General features: G+C 41.2%; 1 protein-coding gene across 2 annotated transcripts in view; it reads left to right on the forward strand.

Annotated features, from left to right (window-relative positions):
* Nucleotides 1-394: 394 nt before the first annotated feature.
* Nucleotides 395-22,303, forward strand: part of LOC143328056 (gamma-aminobutyric acid receptor subunit pi) — a 46,988-nt gene continuing 25,079 nt past the window's right edge. The window contains exons 1-3 of one of the 2 annotated variants that reach the window (XM_076742967.1): nucleotides 395-668; nucleotides 2,131-2,214; nucleotides 11,906-11,995. In XM_076742967.1, coding sequence (XP_076599082.1) covers nucleotides 11,943-11,995 — 53 coding nt within the window. In that variant the 5' untranslated portion in view covers nucleotides 395-668; nucleotides 2,131-2,214; nucleotides 11,906-11,942. The remainder of the gene's footprint in view (nucleotides 669-2,130; nucleotides 2,215-11,905; nucleotides 11,996-22,303) is intronic. The other variant, XM_076742966.1, reaches the window with a different exon arrangement.

Consider the following 22,303-nt stretch of genomic DNA (forward strand, 5'->3'; position numbering starts at 1 on the left):
TTTTAGAGCAACCCATTTTCTCTCTGTGAAGCTGATTAGAAAGTATAATAGCTTTAAGTGCTGCTGCCAAGCGTTAAATGTGCACTGACAGGATTATTGTCACTTGATTTCTTCAAAGTACCAAAATAGAGATGGAATGATAACACAGTGCATGTGTTGTGTGTCTATATAGATTCCATTATTCCACTATGATCTCTTTGATTTAAAAGATGTCAATGGCTGACAAATATTCACTAAATGCCACTTGAGGCAAATCTTTGTCTCATGCGAATGAGGGGATAAAAGACAAAAACTCCTTAGCTGTGGCGTAAAATATCGTTTTTTCCCCCCATCATACTGAAATGTATGGGGTAGCGCGCAGCAGACATCATCATGACATATATTTTGGGCATTCATCTTGGGCAGCTTTGGAGAAATCAGCTGCGAGTCCATGGCGTGCGTCATTGCGCAGCAGCGCGTCCAGCCCATAGTGGTTAATGGGAATCCGCTGACGGAGCACAACCAGTTGTTTGTGCGGGCATATGTACTGTATGCGCGGATCAGCAGGTGCTGTCTTTAACTGGATGGAAGTCACGGTTACAATCACACCGATCTGAAGGAAAACTCTTACCGTTACGGACTCTTATTTCCAGGATGCGCTGACATATGACGGCGATCGGCAGTTACAGGTAAAGTTCGGGTTTTAACTTCATTACCCTGGATCGTTTGTGTTCAAAACGATGGTGGCACCTGTTCATCTTTGCTGCGCCTGAAATTTTGGGGACGTTTGTTGTTGTTTTTTTCGTGCGCCTTTTCTCACCAGCGCGCCTTTGAATAAAGCGTCTCATGCCGTCTGGATACGAAAGTCCCCTGACGATTTAAACTTTGAAGTGTGGAGTGATCTGTTTTTTAAGTCTGAAAATATCCAAAAATCTGTAAAAATGCTCATGCGTAGTCACCAACTGCAGGCTTATCTCAGTGTTAACAGCCAAATGCCTGTGTGTATGTGTGTGCCTATACGGGGGCGCTTCAGTGCATGTGCGCGTGTCCCTCTTAAATTGTGCTTCTTTCAGTTAATTCTGCCTGTGCAAGACGCTGGTGCACCCGTGCGTAGATGATGCTCTTTGTTGATGTGAAGGAGGGTTAGGAGGTTAACAAGTTTTTGCTTAACCACACAAGCCACATAATCGTTGAGTGTTTTCCCCAGGGCCATTTTTTTTTTGGAGATTGTGCTCAGTTTATGATAGAAGGAATATTCAAATATTCCAACGCTAGTCAAGCTCATAAAGCAAACTGCAACCTTTAATTGGGCACAGGGGTGATTTAAGGGTGGCAAGTATCAAATTGACTTGAAGGAGGTCAGAGATTCCTTTGATAGAGACCATCAGGGTAATGTACAACTTGCTTTATAGCTGTGTGTTTATAGGAAGTGGGCGTTACTGCAGAATTTATCAGGACAGCTTGTGGACATTTACAAACCAATCTAACCTTGTGTATTAAATGATTCTTATCAGCCGTGATGCCTACTTTGGCCTGTCTTTACCCAGCAGCTTTGCATCAGATAAAAACAGTTAAGCTGTCAAGTCAACAGACAAATGCTCCCAGCAATGCGATGATTCTGCTGCGATAAAAACTAATTAAAATCACCCTAATGCTCCATGAAGCCTTATGGTGAGTTTCCCCGAGTCCTCCTCTAATTTCTCAAACTATATTTACCACAATCATAATGCCCGTAATCAGCAGAGTAAGCACAGATTGTAAGGCACACTTAATTGGTGCAGATTTGTGTTCACTCATTGGGTATGAACTGCCAGCTGCCTTTCAGATATAGCCCTCACAGTGCAGGCCAGCAGTCACAAGAAGGCAGAGGAAGGGAGAGGAATGAGATTTACATAAGTGGAGTTGTGTAGAGATAATGGGAAGGCTCTCTGTTATCATCAAACCCCGGAGCTGGGAGTGAGGTTTCTTTCCCCCCTCAGATGGACAGCATGGGAGAATTAAAAACTGTAGTCTTGAACAACAAATTGAAGTACTGCAGTGACTTCGCCTTATTGGACATGTGACAGCATTGTCTTGGTTTTCATTTTTTCTCTGTATTGATTTTTTCCCTCTTCTGTTTGCTTCTTTTACCTGCGTATTGACTGCTCTCAGTGGCCTCAAGAGCTAAAAGGGAGCACTGCCCCGTGTCCCTGGAATGGGCGGCTGGTGATTCATTTGGATCATCTCCTAAATCAGGTGCGGACTTATGATCCAACTTTTTGGTAGTTTTTGTGTTTTGGTGCTGAATCCAAAGGAACGTTTTGGACTCTGCAGGTTTGTGTGCAGTGCAGGTGCATCGTAGGAACACTTGGGTCACTTTCTGGTTAGTGTCTCTCTATGATCTTGCCTTGGCTCAGTGACATGGTGTCATGTTTCACCGGTAATATTATCTGATGGCGTAACTGCTTCTGGTATTGTCCATACTCAAGCTGTCACAGTGTCCAGATGTGTGTTCAGATCAACTGGTGTCCCTCAGGCTTTTCTTTTCAAGGATTACATGTGATTACATGTGACATGAGGCCAGAGCCCAGAGGTGTGGTCTTGATGGACCAGAAGCTCTCGAGCACTTACATGATGTTTATTCTAGTGGACTGTGAGTGGGTCCTGTGGAGTTGCTGTTATTTCTTGGAGGAATATTTAGATGTTCTGGTAAACATGCTCCTTCATTTTCTTGCAGAGAGTTGGATGAGAGGGTTGATACCACACTCATTTCTGTATGCTAAGCATGAAGCTACAGCCAGCAGCTGGTTAGCTGACGTTAGCACAATGACTGGAAACAGGGGGGAAACTGGTTCTGTTCAAAGGTAACAGAATCCTGGAGTTTTGACATCACCAAAGGCTTATTTGTTGCGCCAAACATCACAGGGGTCGTCAGGTTACCAATGGAGATTTTGTGATGTTACTGAACCAGGCCAAGAACTTGTTCCACATACAACCCTCATTAAACCACAAAGTGCCATTTTCACATTCCAGTTCCTGCACAGAAAAAAATGAGTAGTCTGGTTTTCCCCTTTTCCCATTTGAAATTGTCATTTAAATGACGTCCTCAGTGTAACCTAACACAGAATTCTCCTGATGAATATAACCGCCCTGTAGGTTTATGTCAGAGCTATCAGTTTTAATTATTTCAGCTTTCTCTCTGAGACGTTATGTTTGGTCTGTCAATTCGGCGTGGTGGAAATACTACAATACCCATGAGCCTAAGTCGCTGTTGCTGCCTGTATCTCTACTCCTCATATAACTTCCATTTTCTCCTCTGATTCCTCCTTCTCATCATCCTCACCACTATCATTCCTGCTGTAAATACAAGCCTGCAGATTCCCTCCCCATACAGTGTGTTTGAGTGGTAACCTAACTCATCCAAATAATACTGCGGAGCAACGGACACTATAGACCTGTCAGGGATGATAAGAAGCACCAGTCACTCAGAGTCTGAATGCAAGCATCTGAAGCCACAGATGAAACAGGGGAGGAGAGGCCTCCGCCTCGATGAAGTCCATAGGGTCCCTTACTGTTTCTGAGAGACATTGCCTGTTTGAAAGAGCAAAAGAGACAAAGCAGAGTGAGAGAGTCTCTGATGGAAGGTGAGCTGAGGAGTACATCGAGTCAAGTCCCTTTTATGTTCGAGAAATGTTGGTTAGACGGTGGCAAGAACCTGAAGGACCCTATATTAACAACAACAAGATCCTTTGATAACAGAGATGACACTCTTCTACCACACATTGAAATGCTCCAATCCTCTATTCTATCACCGTCACATCAGTCATTTTCAAGAGCCATTTGTTCTCCAATGAACTGTGGAATCTGTAAACAAGTGTGAGAAAGAATGCATTCATGTTTTGTACAAAGGCTGAAACATCAGACAGATACACATTGCATTTCTATGATGATAATAATAACAATAAACTGTAAAGCACCTTTCATGCTGGAGTTGCAGCTCAACATGCTTTACAAGAAAGAAATCGCATGCACCAGGTGGGTGCTTTACATAAAAAAGACAGAATGGACATAAAAACATCTAAGACATTCTACTTATATTTCTTATATTATGGATGGATTGCGACAGAGCGCCGGGGATGTATCAAGTCTGTTTCTTGCTGGCACAGTTTTTCACCACATCTTATTCACCTTTGTTTCATAGTTTTTCTACCTGACTGGAGAAGACGATTATATGTGGAGAATCATTCATCTGACAACACATCATACAGTCTGGTGAGAAACTCTTGGATGAAAATCAAACTAGAGAAGTGAAAGCTGTTAGGCCAGAGATGGTCTGATGTGGTTAGGGGTCATAAATTAAATCACTGATGCTGGGAGAAGAGGTAATAATGTGCACAAAATCTATCCAAAGCAATCACTTTCCGAAGTATTGTCAGAACTGCCCCTTAGTGAGAACAGACCATAGACTGGTGAAATTTGCATCTTAAAGTGAGCAGTATAATTGGTGATTACTTGTTAAGGTGCCCTAACAGTTGGAAACCGCAAGCAAAGACCACGTTAAACCAAGTCCTTTATCAACTGGTTCAGCTGTATTGTTTAAATGAAAGAGGTTTGTCGTCATCGCTGCAGCCATTGTGTCATGATGGGCTGGTTTTCACAGCTATCTCTGTGTTACCTCAGTGAGGTACACAGATTTCAATGTAGGAAAAAGAGAGCATTGCCATCAGATCGGTTGGCTGATACCCTGAGTTGAGGTATTAAAATCAGTATCGGAAGCGATAAAGTAGGATTTGTGCATCCCTAGATTTGTGAAACCTTAGGCAGTGCCAAAAAGAAAAGGGCAATGGAACACATGTAGCCAGGAACCTGGTCCAACATGATTTCCTAATTAGTGCCGATATTTACTCTCTGCCATGTTATTAGATACCTGAATTCCTCGTGGAAAATGCATACACTATAGTCCATATCATGTTCACTACTTTTTCCAAAAAAGCCCCACTGCAATGTTTTGCTTTGGGATATGTGGAGGCTAAATAGGCCTTTTTCACAGCCAAAAATCTGATTTGTCACAGCAAGAAGTGTACCTAATGATATTAATGGTGTCCCTATAAACTGTGCTAGAGAGCCAGCTTCCACAACAGCAGGGCCCGACTGGAATGGAATGCAGCCACCTTTCATGTACTAAATTACACCTTTGTTTTTTCCAGCTTTAACATGTCAGAATGTCTGCTGGTAAAAAAAAAAAAAAAAAAAAAAAAAAAGGTATGTTCCAGCTATGCAACACTACTACTCAGCTCACTTAAGAGTAAATTACATTATTATGTGGATAATAGTAAATGAGGGAGGTTTGGGTTTTGGCTTTTTAGCATGTTAGCTCGCTAGGGCGCCCATTTAACTGCAGAAACATGCCAGCTAATTGTAGCTTTGTTGTAACATGTGGAATGCTAACATGTCATTACTAGTTTTAGGCTTGTATGTTGGCATCCATGGTTTAAATGTGCTATCGTTAGCAGCACAGTGATTGACTGGTGATTGGTGATAACAATAGCAAACAAAATTTATTTCTATGACACTTTTCTGAACAAACTTACAAAGTGCTTTACATATACAATCTACAATACAAGTTGCAGTGACTTTGGTTCCTGCTGATTACATTGAAGGCAAATATCAAAAATTATCCTTGCAGGAAAAGATTTTTTGCTGTGTATTTCAACGCTGTGGTGAAACCCAAAACAAAATGACAACAAAAATCACTGCCACCATTCATAAGTCATGACAAAGAGAAATGAGAACAACTGGGCGAAAGGGGGAATTTGGGCATGGACTTGGAGGCCACAAAGGTTGACATGCTATTGATGTGACTCACCCAGTATGCCTCGGATAAGTACCTTGAAGAGCAACAAAGGAGAGAAAAGCCAGAGAATTAGATGAAGTGACTCAGTTCTGCCTGACATATATTTTTATATTTGCTGCTGCCCTTTTCAAGTCAGCTTAAAATCAAATTGCCAACAGTTAGAGTCACAGCTGAAAGACAGGCCTCACTTCGGAGGGCTGTTACCCAGCCTCCTACGATGTGGGTTGAGTGTCCTTCATCAGGTTGGTCACTGAGCCCGGCTGGATGCCAGGGCAGACTTAACAGACGACGATGGGCGAGTGGAGATATCTGTGCATTAGATGGAGCTCTGCATAAACTGGGGGCACTGATAAATCATGGCAGCGGCTCCTAAAATAACAAGTAAGCAAATCTTTGGTGTTGAAGATTAGAGTTAAAACGTATTTTTCGTCAGCGCCCAGGTCTCTGTGTGCACGGCTTTGCATCTGCATGTGTTTCTAAGTGTGTTTTGGTGTGAGGTTGTGTGCTGTAAATGTGAAACAAGGCCACAAAGGCTTGTCTGAAAGCTGTGTGTTGGCTGATTTGTTTACTTCTGCCAAAAGATCAAAAAGCTATCCACAGACGGTGACAGATGAATCCAATTACACCTGATAGTGAGAAAGAAAGAAATAAATTATTGTGTACTTTTGTCATTTACTGTCTGACCCATCAGATCCACTCACTGAGCAACGAGGGCACATACAGACAATGACTCTAATGTGTCATCATTGTTTTGATGGTAGTCACAGACTTTGCTTCAAGAGGAGCGTTGACATGAATTTTGTCATTGTTTTCTCTCCCCATTTATATCCGGAGTCCATGACTTTGTTCAGGGTAGAAAATTAGCAGTAATTATTTAAAAGGATTATTCAATAATTCATGAATGTAAGTTTGTATGATTAAAGAGATCGTAAATGCATTATGTGGAAGCACTGACTCGTATACTGTAGTGTTAGCTCGTTACAAGTCTATTTCATGGATTCTGTTAATTTGAGTATTTTCCTGCCTTTTCCATTTCTTGCACTGGAGTACAAGCTAATTTGGATCAATATGTGATGGGTGATTCTGCCATCTAAGCGCTGGAGCATGAAAAGGATCTTTTTGCAGGATGTTTTCCACTCCAGAAACACTGTTGCTGCAGCAGCACAACACTGTACACATCACATCACCTGAAGTCTTGCTTTTTTTAAATCACTTGGTTTATATTTTGAATCTTACACTTATGCAGTCAAGCGTTTATACTGAATGATCAGTTTAAGCCAAACAGGTTTCAAAAGTGTATCCTTGAATAGTTCTCGAGGTTACTGTCACGTACTGACTGAGTGGCTTCACTGTGAGTAGGCATCATTCAGTCCTTTTAATGCATGATCAGGCTGCATGTATAGATAATCACTTATAATTGCATGAACCTGTAGGGGTCCAAGCATGAAGTGCTGGGAAAGATGAACAGAATTTCTAAAAATGAATTTCTATAAAAGTATTTAGAATAGCACCTTGTAATTTGTATTTGCTGGAGTGAGAATTTTAATGTATTTGGTATTAAAATATGTTAGATCTGAGTATTTTTACTCATTTGAAATGCTGAAAATACGTGCTGCCCAAAGCCACCTGTTGTCCCATGCATCAGTCTAAAAGTAACACTATTATTAACACAGTTTTTTTTTTTTTTTTTTTTAACCATTCTTCAGTGAGCTTACATCACTGTCAAGTGGAGCACTTTGGGGTGCAAACGAGATGCAATCAATCATTAGCTCAGTTTTTACTGACAGGTCAGTGTGGAGGTGGGTGCAGAGGGAAATATGACAGTTAACCTTTTTTCTTGCTAATGTACAGTATTGCAAAAACAGCAGCTGCAAATTTAAAAGGAGTTTAAATGATGGTGATATAATGTCCCTTATTACTCATATATCTCACTTTACTGGACTACCACATGCAGCATGTACATGAACTGCTTCCTCATATGAGCAGTATATGGGTTTGTTATGTTAAGCTTTCACAAGGGAAAAATACAGTCAAGTTTAAGTCATGCAGAATTTACGCTAAAGAAATGTAAGGGACTGCTTCATGTACTCATAGCTGAGGACATACCACTGAGAAACACAACTGCTTTTACTTTCTACTTTAATTTGAAACACTGGCTTTCGGAATAATTAGTCTTTGAATCAAAATCTTTCATTTTTTTCTTGGAGGAATATGGAAGCCCCATCAAACTACTTGCTCAGTTTAATTATATTTGATTTTTTTTCCCTAAAAATAGGTACATTGACAGGCCAGTCCAAGAAATGTGGGTAGTTATTATGATTACATTAGAATGGCAATTGAAATCCCAATTTAAAGGGTTTAGATTAGGTCAAGACAGTTGTTTTTTCAGCTCTCTACTATTCCTCATATCTGTACTGTACATGCGTGTAATAAAGGAAAAAATACAAAAAATCACAATGTCACTTGTGATTGTAGGATTTATTATTGCAGGGTTATTGTAATATGTATATACATTTATTTAAATATGTTTTCCCCCTTGTGTCTTTTTCCTCAACCTCTGGGGGTTTGAGGGTTCTGCGCAGTGTCTTAGCTGTTGCTGGACAGAGACCTCAGATATTCTTCCTGGAATCTGCTGAAGCTCTGAACTGCTCTCCCAGTTTGTGGGTCACTGCCCCCAGTGCTCTGATTACCACTGGTACCACTGTTGCCTTTACTCCCTACATCTTCTCTAGCTCCTCTTTCAGCCCTTGGCATTTTTCAAGCTTCTCGTGTTCCTTCTTCTTGATTTTGTTGCCGCTTGGGATCGCTACATCTATCACTATTGCCTTCTTCTGTTCTTTGTCTATCAGCAAGATGTCTGATTGGTTAGCCACTATCATCTTGTCAGTCTGGATCTGGAGATCCCACAGGGTCTTGGCTTGGTCATTTTCCACCACCTTAGGAGATGTCCTCCATTTTGACCTTGGGGCTTCCAGCCCATACTCAATACAGATATTCCTGTACGCTTTTCCTGCCCACATCCTACACCCTGCTACTATGTGTGTTATGATTCCGTAGAATCAGGATTTAGTTGGACCAATGAAGCGGAAGAAGCAGCCGGAAAACAAGGAGCCGAAGTAACAAGCAAATTTAATAATAATACCAAAAACTCGAACACAAAATCAGCCCAATAAAACAAAAGCGTCACTACACCGTGGCGAGCGGGTAGGAGAGCTAAGAACAACGAACAACCAAGAGTAACAACACCAGAACACAGAAACAAACCAAACTAATGCTACTAGGCAATAATCAAATAACGACAAGAACAGGTCTAGGGAAACAGGCTAAGGCACAAAGACAAGGAACAGAATGGCTGGAGAGTCTCGGCGAAAAGCTTTGACAATCTGGCAGCGTGGCAACGCTGCCAAGCTGCTTAAGTGTAGGCACAATCAGTGGAGATCTGCCCCAGGTGTGTTGGAGACCCGCAGCACCACCAGGCCACACCTCCACTGCAGGCGAGGAGAGAGAGAAAGAGAAAGCCATTAGCCAACATGCAACAAAAACACACAAGGAAACAAGTACAAACTATGACAATGTGCTGAAATGTCTCAGGAGCACCTTTGCACAGCCTGCACCTGGGGTCCTGTCTGATGTGGTAGACCCCTGCATCTACTGATCTTGTACTGAGGGCCTGTTCTTGTGCAGCCATGATTAGTGCTTCTGTGCTGTTTTTCCAGTCCAGCCTTTTCCAGCCACAGGTAGGATTACTTGATGTCAGTATCTTCTTCTATCTGTCGCTGGTACGTGCCATGATGGTCGGTGCTCCTCTTCTGCATTATCAGGTTTCTGTTACCTGAGGTATTCGCTTAGCAGCTCATCTTTGGGAACCATCTTTAAGATATATTCCTGGATCTTAGTTGTTTCATCCAGGACAGTGGCTCTGATGCTCACCAGTCCTCTGCCTCCCTCTGTCTCAGGGGTCTGCCAGTCTCAGGGTGCTGGACATGGAATGAAACCCTCCATCTATGTTAGGAGCTTCCTTGTCTTGATATCAGTGGCTTCTATCTCCTCCTCTGGAGATTATGCCAGCGGGGTATCTGATGACTGGCAGTGTGTGTGTGTTGATAGTCTGGACCTTGTTCTTTCCATTCAGCTGACTCTCCAGGACCTGTTTTACTCATTGTAGGTATTTCGCTGTGGCTGACTTCCTTGCAGCCTGCTCATAGTTCCCATTTGCCTGTGGTATCCAGCTGTCCTGAACATCAGCAATGCTGCCCTCTGGTAGTTCAACCCCTCGGTTCTGATCATCTTCCCTCTCTTTGATATGTAGAGGAGGTGGCTGATGGTCACTCTACTTCAGAGCCAGTATACGGAGCCACTCTTCATGATGATCTGGCTGAGGGGGTTCAGGCCTATGCAGAACAGCAGTGGTGATAGTGTATCATCTTGGTATGGTACCGGCTCTCTTTAGGGTTACTTGTCTGGTAGCATTCCAAGAGTTAGATGTTTTCTGCTTTGGTCCATTTAAGTCTAGTTCCAGTAGACCACTTCTCATCAGGGCGCCCTGGTTCCCCAACACCTGACGTGGACCTTGTTGACCTGGTTTGACTCCCGTAGTTGCAGAGAGTCACAGCTTGACACAGGGTCCACACTGGATACCCTGTGCCCTGACTGGGAATCGAACCTGGTCTCCCATACCAAAGTCACTATTGTTAACCAGCTGCAGGCTGTAACATGTGTGTGTGTGTGTGTGTGTGTACACACACACACACACACATATATATAGAAAGAAAATTTAAATGAAAAAATATATGCTGGATTGTGACTGCATGCATTATGCACTGGACATTAACTGAGTTGCTCATGAGTCATAATGCACGGCTGTTGAATGAGCTCATTAACAGTGAGTGAAGCATTCCTGCACTTCTGTCAGGAACTCTCATGTCATTTTTCGCAGTCCGTTTGTGACAGAGTTGGCAGCTAAGACGTAAAGAGAAAGTGGGCTGTAGTGTATCTTTGCTGTGCATTCTTCAGTTGTGACTAAAATAAATCTCCATTGTAGCAGAGTGCAATGTGTTTTAGCTGATGTGTGCTTGGTTGGCTACCAACAGTAGCTCATGCAGAGTTCTAGCACTCAGAATTAATGTCAGGAAGGTCAGGAAATCAGGAAAATCAAAAGCAGCATACTATGAGTACATAAAGACATTATAGGCATGTTGGTAAATCCCATTGTCAGTTGTATTGTTAACCTGAGCAGTGACAATGCCATGTACTACCTGCTACAGCACCACACACACTCACACAGTGTATTATGTAACCAAAGCTGTAGCAAAAGTGGTAACATAACCACCAACAAGTCTTGCTGTATTTCAAGTCTACACCACTGTGAAGCTACTTTTAACACCACAGCCACAGAAGTTCACTTTCAACTTTACATTAAATATTTCCTTAGCCCAGCTTGCCATCCACATTAGTCAGGTCTCTGTGGTTAAGTCATTGTGGTCTCTGAAGGTTTTCTGTCTGCTTTCATCTTAAAAGATGCATGAGGGAGAGAGAGAGAGAGAGAGAGAGCAGGGAGATATAGGAAGCAAGAGGACTCTCTTTGAAGGAAACTGCAATATGCTTTATTACTTTTCACCCAACAGTGCCAGATTTTGAGTCAGTAACAAGAGGTCATTCTGCTGTAGAGAGATTGTCCCTCAGGCATGTCAGTGCTGTAGCCTGTGATTGTGTGATTTAGAAATACGTCTAGAAAAACTGTCCTACATTTCAATGTCTGTGAAAGATTCTGTAGAAGATAACTAAGTGACACAGAGAAACTCACCATTATGTGACAGGTAGCATCTCAGGAATGAAGTAGACTGCAGATTAAAAATAGGACAGGGGGCACAGATCATCCGTGATGTGTGCCAGCTGATTCAGTTTGAAAACTGCTCCTGAAAAAGGAAGATGTAGGAGTCAGTGGATCAGCACAAGTGCTATCTTGTATTCTTACTGATATGCACCAAACAATTTTGGTTTCAAAGGGACCAAAATCCATATTCTCCAAATGTACTATCTCACTTTTATTCTTCTAAATTGTATCTTATTGTCCTCTGTGTGCTTTTATTCCAGATAAACTCCACCTGGTGTCTCCACTCCTTTGGCAGCCATGGCTTTCTCCGTATCTGTTGGGACTGTGTTCACCATGTTCCTCATTAGCAGGTAAGACTGCTTACAGAAGGAGAAATATACCTGCAGCCACAAAGATATCTCAATAGGCAAGAGGCATAATCAAGTCGTGTCAGATTCTAATTGGTAACAATCGGTGCGACCAAGGCTTTGTGTATGGCGAGCTGAGGAGAAGATCAAGAGGTGCTCATTTGTATCATTTTGTTGTGAACCATGAATAGTCAATAACAGCTTGCCATGCGTCAGACAAGAAGCGTTGAAATTTCATTGCTACCTTCATGATGCTGCTGAGCAGGACCGATGAGGCCGGATCCAGCATCACATGTATCAGTCATTGCACACAATTGGTGTTATAATCCCTGCAGAGGTCATACGGAGAGAATGATGGGATGTTTTGGAGTACATTTTGTCTGTTACCGTGAAGAGAAGCCTCTCCCTTTCTCGCAGTTTATTTTCAAAGCAGAGAAAGCTCTTTGCACATTTTAGATAAGGCAAACCCTCTGGGTCTCACTGAATCCTGCCATAAGATATTCTCTGTATACTGCTTCTTTCTGCAATCAGCTCAGGGATTAACATGCTATAGCAGGTTGCCTGCTACAGTAGTGGGCCTATGTTGCCAAATGCATTTGCTTTTAGTGTAAAAGCCATGTGACAGACTTACTTCCAAAACTAATGCCATTCATCAGTCCCTGCTGTATTTGCTAAACTTAGACAGTGGTAAATATTAAACCTGCTAAGAACATGGTAAACAGTATATCTGCTAAACATCAACATGCAAGCGTTGTCAATGTGAGCTTGTCAGCATGCTGATGTCAGCATTTAACACAGACTACTACTGTGCTGCAGCATGGCTGTAGACTCTTGCTGAAAATGAATTCATGGAGGTAGGTTTTGGATAGGTTTTCCTTTATGTCTAAATACTCTCAGTACTTTAAAATACACAGTAATTACAACCTATGTAATAATGTGAATAAGAAATACAGACTAAACTGCAGACTAAACCTTTGTGCAAACCTTTGACTCCCATTTGAAATGAAAAGAAAAAGGTTCAGCCTGTGTCAAATGCTTGCATGTATGTATGACAGACTACTCAAATTACCATTTGTCCATAAATGATACGTAGAAGGAGAGTTTTAGGATAGTGCTTGATAAACTAATAGACACCTAATCCTGTGTAATTTAATGATGGAAAATTCAATGATTGCAAATGGTAACAAACAGCTCAATTGTTATGACCTCCATGACACTGTGTGAAGACCCTAGAAAGTGGATTTACTATTGCGGGCAGCCCATCAGCAAACCCTGTCAGCATGAAGTGCTCAGCTCAGGAGCCATGATAGCTTTAGTGATTAGGAAAAACGACTTGCCATCTTCCAGTGGAATACAAATGCACTACAACCACTTTCACCAACGTATATAGCCACATTATTGACCCGACAGCTTTATGAAGATGAGCTTTGACCTTGACAATGCTGAACTGCAAGGACCCTCACCCCACCTTACAGCTAATGAGTACCTCGTTGCAAGCAACCTAAGCTCATAAAGGGTCATGGAAGGCTCACATTCATCTAGTAGAAAAGGCTCACAGGGACATGAATGGCCTGCTTGAACTCTGTGGAAAGACTGATGTCTGGCTTCACGTTGAGGATACATATCGTCAGTGTAGCTGAATCCCATAATGACACATTGGCAAACGCTCAAGTGTCAATCCAGCCTCGGATAGCTTCCTGCTCTCATGTTCTTCTGGCTCTTTGTGAAAGCCCTGGCAGCATTGGAGCATTGTTTCTCTCCCCGAGTCACAAGAACAAAGCAAGAAATTCAAGAGGAGAAGCTGAGGATTACAGCTGAGCTTGTTATTTTAAAAAAGAAAAAGGCAGTTGCTTTAAAAACAGCCCTGAATTTGTCATCTGAGGCAGCCAGCCATGGCTGTGGCTGACAGAAATAGCATTTACTGATTGTCGACTAAATGGCGAGAGTGCAGACCACACATACACTTTAAAGTCACTTCATTTCTTTATGTAATTTGAATTATGATCAAAGTGTGAGAGAGTGAGAGAGTTACAAGTCAGAGACCACAAAAGGAGATGAAAAGATGCAGCTAGAAAATAAAGCATCACAACATTAGAGTTCCAGAAAGATGAAAAATATGCTATATTCTGAAATAATAAAATAAACTAGATAAAAAAAACTGTTGTAATATCCAACTCTTGCTAGTGAATCATGCACACAGCTGCCATGGCTAGTTTTAGTTGCTCAGCTGTAATTAGACAATCACTCTTTAGTATAATCCACAATACAGCCAGAAATAATCTAAAAGAAATATTCTATTTTGGTCTCTTTTAATTGACAATTATTTGATTAGCTGTGAATTTCTTGCTGAAAGGGTCTATTTCTAATTTAGCCAAATGTAGCTGCAAGCCATTTAGCAACCCACATGTACCAACCCAGGCTGCAGCATCAAAGCATTCAGGCTTGATTACTCATTTAATCTCTCTAAACAGAGGCTAAATAATATAAAGTAACACCATAATAGTGCATATAGGAGCCAGTGGTTTCATGGCACTGGGTACAGAAAGCGGGGATACAATTTCACTGAAGCCTATTACAGGCAGATTAAAGGCTTACACTATGCTTTTCATGTGTTTACTGGAGAGACATGACTTACTCCTGTATAGAAATCCATTACATGTCAGCTTTTTTATTGATTGTCACTGGAGAGATTAGTGTACCCCTATGTTCAGATGATTACATGGCTGAATCGTCTCAAGCCTGACACCACAAAAAGAAACATTTCAGAGGTACATGAGGAGAAATAATTGGCTTCAGAGAAAATTGTACTGTGTGCTTTGTGTGTCACTTATCAAACGGACTTTATCGTGTCTGTGAGCAGTTGTTAAGGTTGTGGATTAAAAGGAAATTTCAGTTTTGGGGAAGCTTATTATTTTTGTTATTAATTTGCAATCAGGGAACGTCTCTGGATACATTCTGAGGTGTGTTGAACCGTGAGCTCCCTGGAGATCAAATAAAATAAGTGAGATTGGACTCTAACAAGTGCTTTGACACGTTGATATTGAAGAGCAATCTTCAATTTTACAGCTTCTGACAAGTTCATGCTTGAGGCTGCTCACTGATGTCACTTGTCAGGTTTTACCAAAATGTAACACGACTGATGTTTCAGAGCCGATGCCACAGTCCAGCTCGGCTGAAGGACTTCCTGTTTACAGCTTACGGATTTTGGAAGTTTTTCAGTTGAACTAAATGGTAGACTGTGTTGTTTCATAGCAGAATTTTCCATTTTTGCAGTGATGATACATTTTGTCAGTCCGTCTCAAGTAAACTCAGTCTTGTGTCTGCAGCAGACAGCTCAAGAGAAAAGTCTTAATAGAGAATACTTTATTTTTTACTGGGAAACTGATGGTGCTCTGTTTCCTCACATTTAAATAATGAGACAAATGAGATCCTTTGAAATTGTCCAAAATCTCCTTTTCTCTGTATTCTAACGCCTGTAAGTAATTGCCTTGCCTCGCCTGATTGAAACCCGTCATTTATCATTTTCAGCAGCAAAGCCAACTGAAAACCAGGTTTTCATGTTCATTAAGTTAAATTGTGGGTCTCCTATCTGGAACAGTGTCCCTCTGTTGGGTTTCTCTGCCATTTCCATTTTCACAGCAGTTAGTCATGGTACTATTGTCACTTATATTTTCCCTCAGCATGAAATTTTCTCACTCTAGATCTGATTATGCTGTAGTGTTAAGCTTTCTGAACCACAGGGCTACTTACTTATTGGCCTCTTTATTTCTGTGAGAGCACTGTGTCTTCAACACTTACTGTCCAACACGATGATTTGTGAAAGGAAATGATGTTGGTGACGTCCCAGGCGGCCTTCTGACAAACTAGAAGCTGAATGTTGTTCCTCTTCTTGACGGGGTTACATACATTCTTCCAAGATGAGTCTTCTTTACCAAACTGATTGATTCAGTCAACATGAGGAGTTGATTTCACTGCCTGCTGCAGACGACCAAGGTGACAGGATTTGTTCGCACATGACTTCAAGTCTAACATTTTACCCATAAAAGTCATTTGATTTTTGTGAATTTAATTTGCAAACTTAGAACATGCATTTGTTCTGCTAATCCTGTTACTGGCATTCCCTCCTGGCCACTGCTGCCCTGTCCAACCCGGTCTCCCCAGGAGTTATGTTCATATTGGACAATTCAGCACCTCACAGGTGCCAGTGCAGAACGTATGAAGTGTGTCCACAGTGTAGCAAAAAGTTTGCACCAGATCATAAATCTGCTCGTGCAGATTTTTTTTTTAAATATCCCTGATTTTTCCTTCCTATGATTTAACCATAACCACACAGATACTGTGGAAAGAGGGAATCTAAAAAACATTGGCAGTGAAATCAGTGAAAAGCATCATTTGGCCACCTGCAGAAACATTGTTTTCTTTTCCTTTGAATAAACTTGATCAGAAAGCCTGTTGAATAAGTCACAATTAACATGTTCCCAAAGAGCAGCTCAGTCGTACATTTCTACACGAGAGCATAACTTCATTCATTTCATTTAACCTTGATTGTTGCTTTGTTACGTCTTCCATCACTTCCTTAATGAACTTCTCCCTCAAGATAACAGAAATATTGTTCAATCTAATTAAACCGAAAATGTGGAACTATGAGTTGACATATCGCTTAGCATTATCCGGCTACACGTACGTGACGGGGGAAAGGGTAAAAACCTCCCAGAAGTTACAACATTTCCCTGGTTGGCTCAGTTGGTTAGAAACCTTCACGTCTGACATATAACCAGGAAAGGTCAGCACTCAATCTCTTGGCCAGCATTAAATGAACAAACTAATGTGTCACTTGCAGCCTGCAACCAACCATTCCAGTGCCTGGATCTGAGTCTCGATACGTGATTTAGTGTCCAATGTGAAATTTAAAGAACAAAGTCTGTACTGTATGTACAGTATTTGTGCACAAGCTGCTCCAAAGCTCCACGGTCCATTTCATATTACAAGACTACAAAGCTGGAGCCAGGGATAAGACTCTTATTAGCATGATAACACTTTGTAGTGTCGTTTTAATTAATACTAGCAGAGATCTTATTTTGGCCTTCCTTTGAGCTTCTAAAATCTCAGAGCTTGTAAAAGAAGATTTAATAAGGAAGGACACGCTTGCCGTAAGAGGAATGTTACTGTGGTTGATAGCTTATCCCATCAGACAGGGACTCTAAACTCCAGATCATAGAGGTTTACTTTGTATCTCCAACGGAATCCCTTTCTCAGGGTTAAAATCCACTTGCAAACTGATTGCCATGCGTTCAGTTGTCTCATACACCACAGCTTTAGAGGCTTCACTTCCTGATGATCCCAGGATTAAGTTCAAGAGTAAGAGTATAATTGAATCATTATCTGAGGGCACAGGAAGTTCAAGCTGAGAAACTTAACAAGATTTTCAGATTTCTTTATATTTGGCAACACCCCTTACTGTCTCTTTACTCAGCAGTGAACAGCCATGTTACTGTTCTTGTTGTTGCTCCATCAGTCTGATAGATGCTGTTTGGCATCAGTGAAAGGCTAATTGCATGGAAACTGTAATCAATTACTCAATACATATTACCCATTAAAAACTGATTACATTCCTTTATGAATCACTCAATAGCAAAAGTGGGGAGTGAAAGACTTTCAGCTCAGTCAAAGCATCTGCAGTATTTAACAGGTGTAGAAATATATCTTGACATTATGGTGCAACAAGCAGCCAGCCAACACTTTAGGGGAATTTACTGATCATTACCAGCTGTACCCTAACATTGGCTACGCAGCACTCCTGAAGTGCTGTCCTCACAGTGAAAACAAAGGGTTCACGCACCCTCCAGATCTGAACAAAACCAGAGTTTAGCCTCACCAATGGTGAATATTAGCAAGCCAAGTAAGAAGGCATAACAGCTAGCTGCCACCCACACACCTCCAGCCCCTGCTCTAAGCTAACAAATAGTACCAGTGTGTCCAGTGATGGCAGAGAGACCAAACGGATATCAACCTTTCATCAAGCATAACTCATGGTGAGACCCACCCAAAGCCACTATCCCAATAATGGAGCCTAAATGGGATGTAGTGTAATTACTGAATTTCAAGGACATTGCTCAAGAGAACTTGATGAGATTTGAGAACATTCGAGCTCCAAAAGCAGGAGATTCGAATAAAAGGAACAGGACAGAAAAGGTTGACAAAATTCAAATATCCTCAACAAGTTTATTCAATCTTTTTCATTTCAGTTTTTAACAACAAAGCATGCTATCCTCTCCACAATGTCCCTCTTGTTGCAGTCATTTTTATCCTGCTATACAGTACCTCCATGAAGCTTTATGACCTTTTAACACGATGGCACCATGAGTTTTAGTCGGCTGTCTTGATTCTAGTGTCTGCAGTCTGCAGGTTTCTGCACTGGCTGATTTCACTGGCTAGTTGTGAACTCTTTGTGAAATGAACTTCAAACTGGAATGGGCCTCCGTGAATAATATCAGTTTTCTAGATTGTATAGTAAGAATAACATCTAGGTGTGTTGGGAAAGATTTTGATGACAGCAGTTGCCCTTTAACAGGAAAACTAAAAAAGTCAGATGAAGTGATGAAAGTGTTTCTAATGATCCACACTTGGCCAAAGTGAAATGCTCCTCCTCGGTGTGCTCTTCAGTGTATTTGGAGTGAAGAAGTGCTCTAGCTTCAAAGTTTGCTCTGCAGAATATAGATGCTTCACAGTTAGCTGAGTGTGTGCTTTGTGCAGGGTGGAGACTTAATGCAGAGGGTAACTGTGATGATCTTATATCGATAATGAACCCATCCAAACTTTAAAAAACCTATATTAAACTAAATTATGCATTCCAGCCTTAGAGATAAACCTGCAGATTGGCAGCTTTTTACAGCACAATTAGACTCTTATTACACTTGCCCTGCAGCTGTTCTCATTTCCCATGCTTACCTTAATGTTGCACCTCATCAGAATCTTTAAGCTCTTTTAGGTCCTGCTTGAATGATGGTGGATTGCCCTGGGGATCTGACTTAATGTTTGTTAACTACTGTCTTTTGGATGTGACAAAACGGCTGCCAACTACCCTCCACTGTTATGTTCTTTGTCAGCAGCAGCTCACTTCTGACAGCCTTTAATTTGAGGGTTGGGGGTGGTGGAGGAGGTGTTTGAGCCTGGACAGCTATGAGGATATTTAAACTTCTTCCATGTGGTTGATCTTCAAACGTCGCTGTCTTGACGATATTAATTTCAGCCCTGTAACACACTCGTGACTGTGGAAATACACCTTTGTTGCACCATGGTTCAGTCACTGCAGTGCAGTGCTGGTGTGTTTTGCATCCAGATTTCGGCACAGCAACCTGTTTTTAATATTTATCCATTTCTAAACACATATCCCGGTGTTGAAATATTCAACATAAGCATTCAAATGTTTAGTTTTTTGTAAGTTTGGGTAAAAATGTCACATGATGCCTCACTATTCCTAGCTCACACACCACTGTCTGCTCAGTAACATTGTTGTGAGCATGATGGCTCTGAATTCAGCATTTATTTGCATGACTCGCCCTTCAGTTATGTGTGGACATATTTGGTAGAGGCATCCATTAACCTGCTTCTTATTCATTCCTCCTGGCACTGAAAGGAAAACACAGTTAATTATCCTGCTGATAAGATTTTTCTGGATGGTTAAATCTTTCTTCATATCTAATGGGTTTTTTCCTCTGTTGTGGTGTAACGCTGTAATGGACAGGAAAAAAAATGCTAGCACTTGTAGATTATCCACAGAGGCATAAAATGTGTCTTTGATGATTTCCCTTAATGAAAATCCAACTTGTTGATTACAGTCTCGGTAGGATGAAGTCTGCACTTTCTGTCAATGTAACATTAAGCTTCGGTGTAATGTTTCGGTCCATTTCACTTGATTTGATTTATATCCTCTCAGCAAATATTTGACAACATTAATTCCACATTCTGCCAATCCGCTGAAAAAGGCTTTTAGTTTTTAATAAACATTTAAACGTCAATTTGATGCATCAGTGTTTTGTGGTTTACGACCCTCCCGGTGATCATGTTGCATTCGTAATTAGTACTCTGCATTCTGCACTTTTTCTCCAAAGCAAGACTGAGCCACATACTTTCATATTGTTTCTTGTTGGCTTAAACAGATATTGTAGGTATTGGATGAAAATAGACAAAACTAAATTGGACTGCCAGAGTTTAGACTAATGAATCAGACTACACGGAGTCAACATAATGATAAACTCGAGGTTGGGTGTTTGGAACACAGCTGAACCCTCAGGTGCTTGTTTTCTTCCATAGTGTGTTATGTCCTCCTGACTACCAGGAAAAAAAATATTGTCCAGTCACAATTTTTTTTAATTCCCCAATGTTTGTAAGGTAATTAGAATACTGAAAACATTACAATAAAAAAAATAAGTTTTTTTTTACAGGCATTTTTTAAACACTTAAATACTATGCTAAAATACAGTTAAAATAATTCAGACAATGTTTTAATGTGTTGTTAAGAGACTTATCTAAAATATGCCAACAACATTTCAAGCCAAAATTTGCTCAATAAAAAGTATTTTGCACTTACTTTTCCTCTTCCCATAAAATGCACTTGAACTGATGGAAAGGTACCAAAGCCCCGCCCCTTCACATTTGGTATCATTGAAAAGCCCTCAGTGGTCTCTGTTGATAGCAAAAGGAGTTAATTCAGTAGTATGTAGTGGGTGGAAGACATTCAGGTTTACAAATATCCTCCACAGAGGACAAATTTGAACTACTGGTAGTCAAGAGGATAATGGAGGGCAACTGATGCAACACTGGGGACACCTCATTACATCCTGACAAACAGGCGGCTGTTGGAAATGTCATTAGTTTTGCAGGTATTTGGCCATATACCAAAGAATTGGCCACATTGAAATTTTGACCTGATGGCAGCAATGGATGAATGGTCAGGGGATCACAGATCACAATAAATTATGACATACATGAAGCATGTGACTGAAACATCTGGTGAAGTTTGATGAAAGCTTCATGACGAGACTGTAAGCTTCCAATTAAGATGTAAAACAGACAAAAAATGCCATCATGTTGAGATGAATGAGATATTTCAATAATGTCAACTCACTGCACTGCTCTTCATCTGCAATCTTTAAATGACACCTGACTGCAGGATTATTACCACCAGCTGTTTATTTGTCATGTTTTTGTTTTTGTTTTTGTTTTTTTTCAAATTAAGAACCCAAAAGGCTGCACACAAGACAAGAGACACAGAGGTTTTGAAGAGCAATGTCTTTTAATCAACACTTTCAACTTTTAAATGTGCAACAGAAGAATTAAGGCGATCCAACAGTTCCCTTGGAAGGAGAGTGGTATGTAATCACATCTGACAAATCACAGAGATTCTCCAGAGCAGGTGGCTGGAGATTAACCTGAGGCAGGCGAGGAAACACACAGGAATTAGGAACGCAAGAAAGCAGCAGAGCAATAAAGAGCATCTCAGACACTGAAGTCAGACTGTTACTACATTGCATAACAGACGATTCAACAAAGTGAAGAACTGGAGTATATATACTGAGGACCTGGTGGATCTTAATTGGCAGATGAGCATCAGGTGTGATGAGGAGGAGGCATGGACGGGTGGAGCCAACCTGCCCGTGTGACCTGCAGGAACACACCCGACAGACAGAGACAGACAAATCCAGTTAAGACCCAATCATTGTCAAGGAGCCATTAATGTCTGTAACACTTTTTGTGACAGTCCACTTAAGTGAAAGCACTGACCTGCTGGTAACATTACAGTAAATGTCAGGGGGTCGCCAAAGTCATTAGGATTCATCCTCCATTTCTTGGCAATCCATCCAATTGTTGAGATATTTCTCTCTGGACCAAAGTGATGGACTGACCAACAGCTAGAATGGCAAGAAGAAAAAATTCTTTGCTGTCTGTTGTCTTGTGGATGCACTGGCAAACAAGCACATATACAGACTTTCCTCGTTTTTCAATGAAAGGAGAATGTGGAACTTTGCTTAAATATTAGGCTACCTGTTAATACCGTTTCAAGTCTCCTCAAAGACAGCCATCCAGTCAAGTTTGTCAACAGGATTCTGTGCCTCTTCTGTGAAAATTGTGGCTCTTGGGCCACCTGAACAGTCTAGAGATACTTCATGTCAGTTAAACCCATTGTCATTCACACTTGCAGTCAGAGGAATTTGTTTTATTTTGCAGCAGTGGGTATAACGTCTTTAGTATTAAGGAGTAAAGCACCTGCATGATTCCAGGCTTCAGCCCACACAGGAGAATGGTTTCAGC

This window comes from Chaetodon auriga, chromosome 11 (genome assembly GCF_051107435.1).
Source record: "Chaetodon auriga isolate fChaAug3 chromosome 11, fChaAug3.hap1, whole genome shotgun sequence".
NCBI lineage: Eukaryota > Metazoa > Chordata > Actinopteri > Chaetodontiformes > Chaetodontidae > Chaetodon > Chaetodon auriga.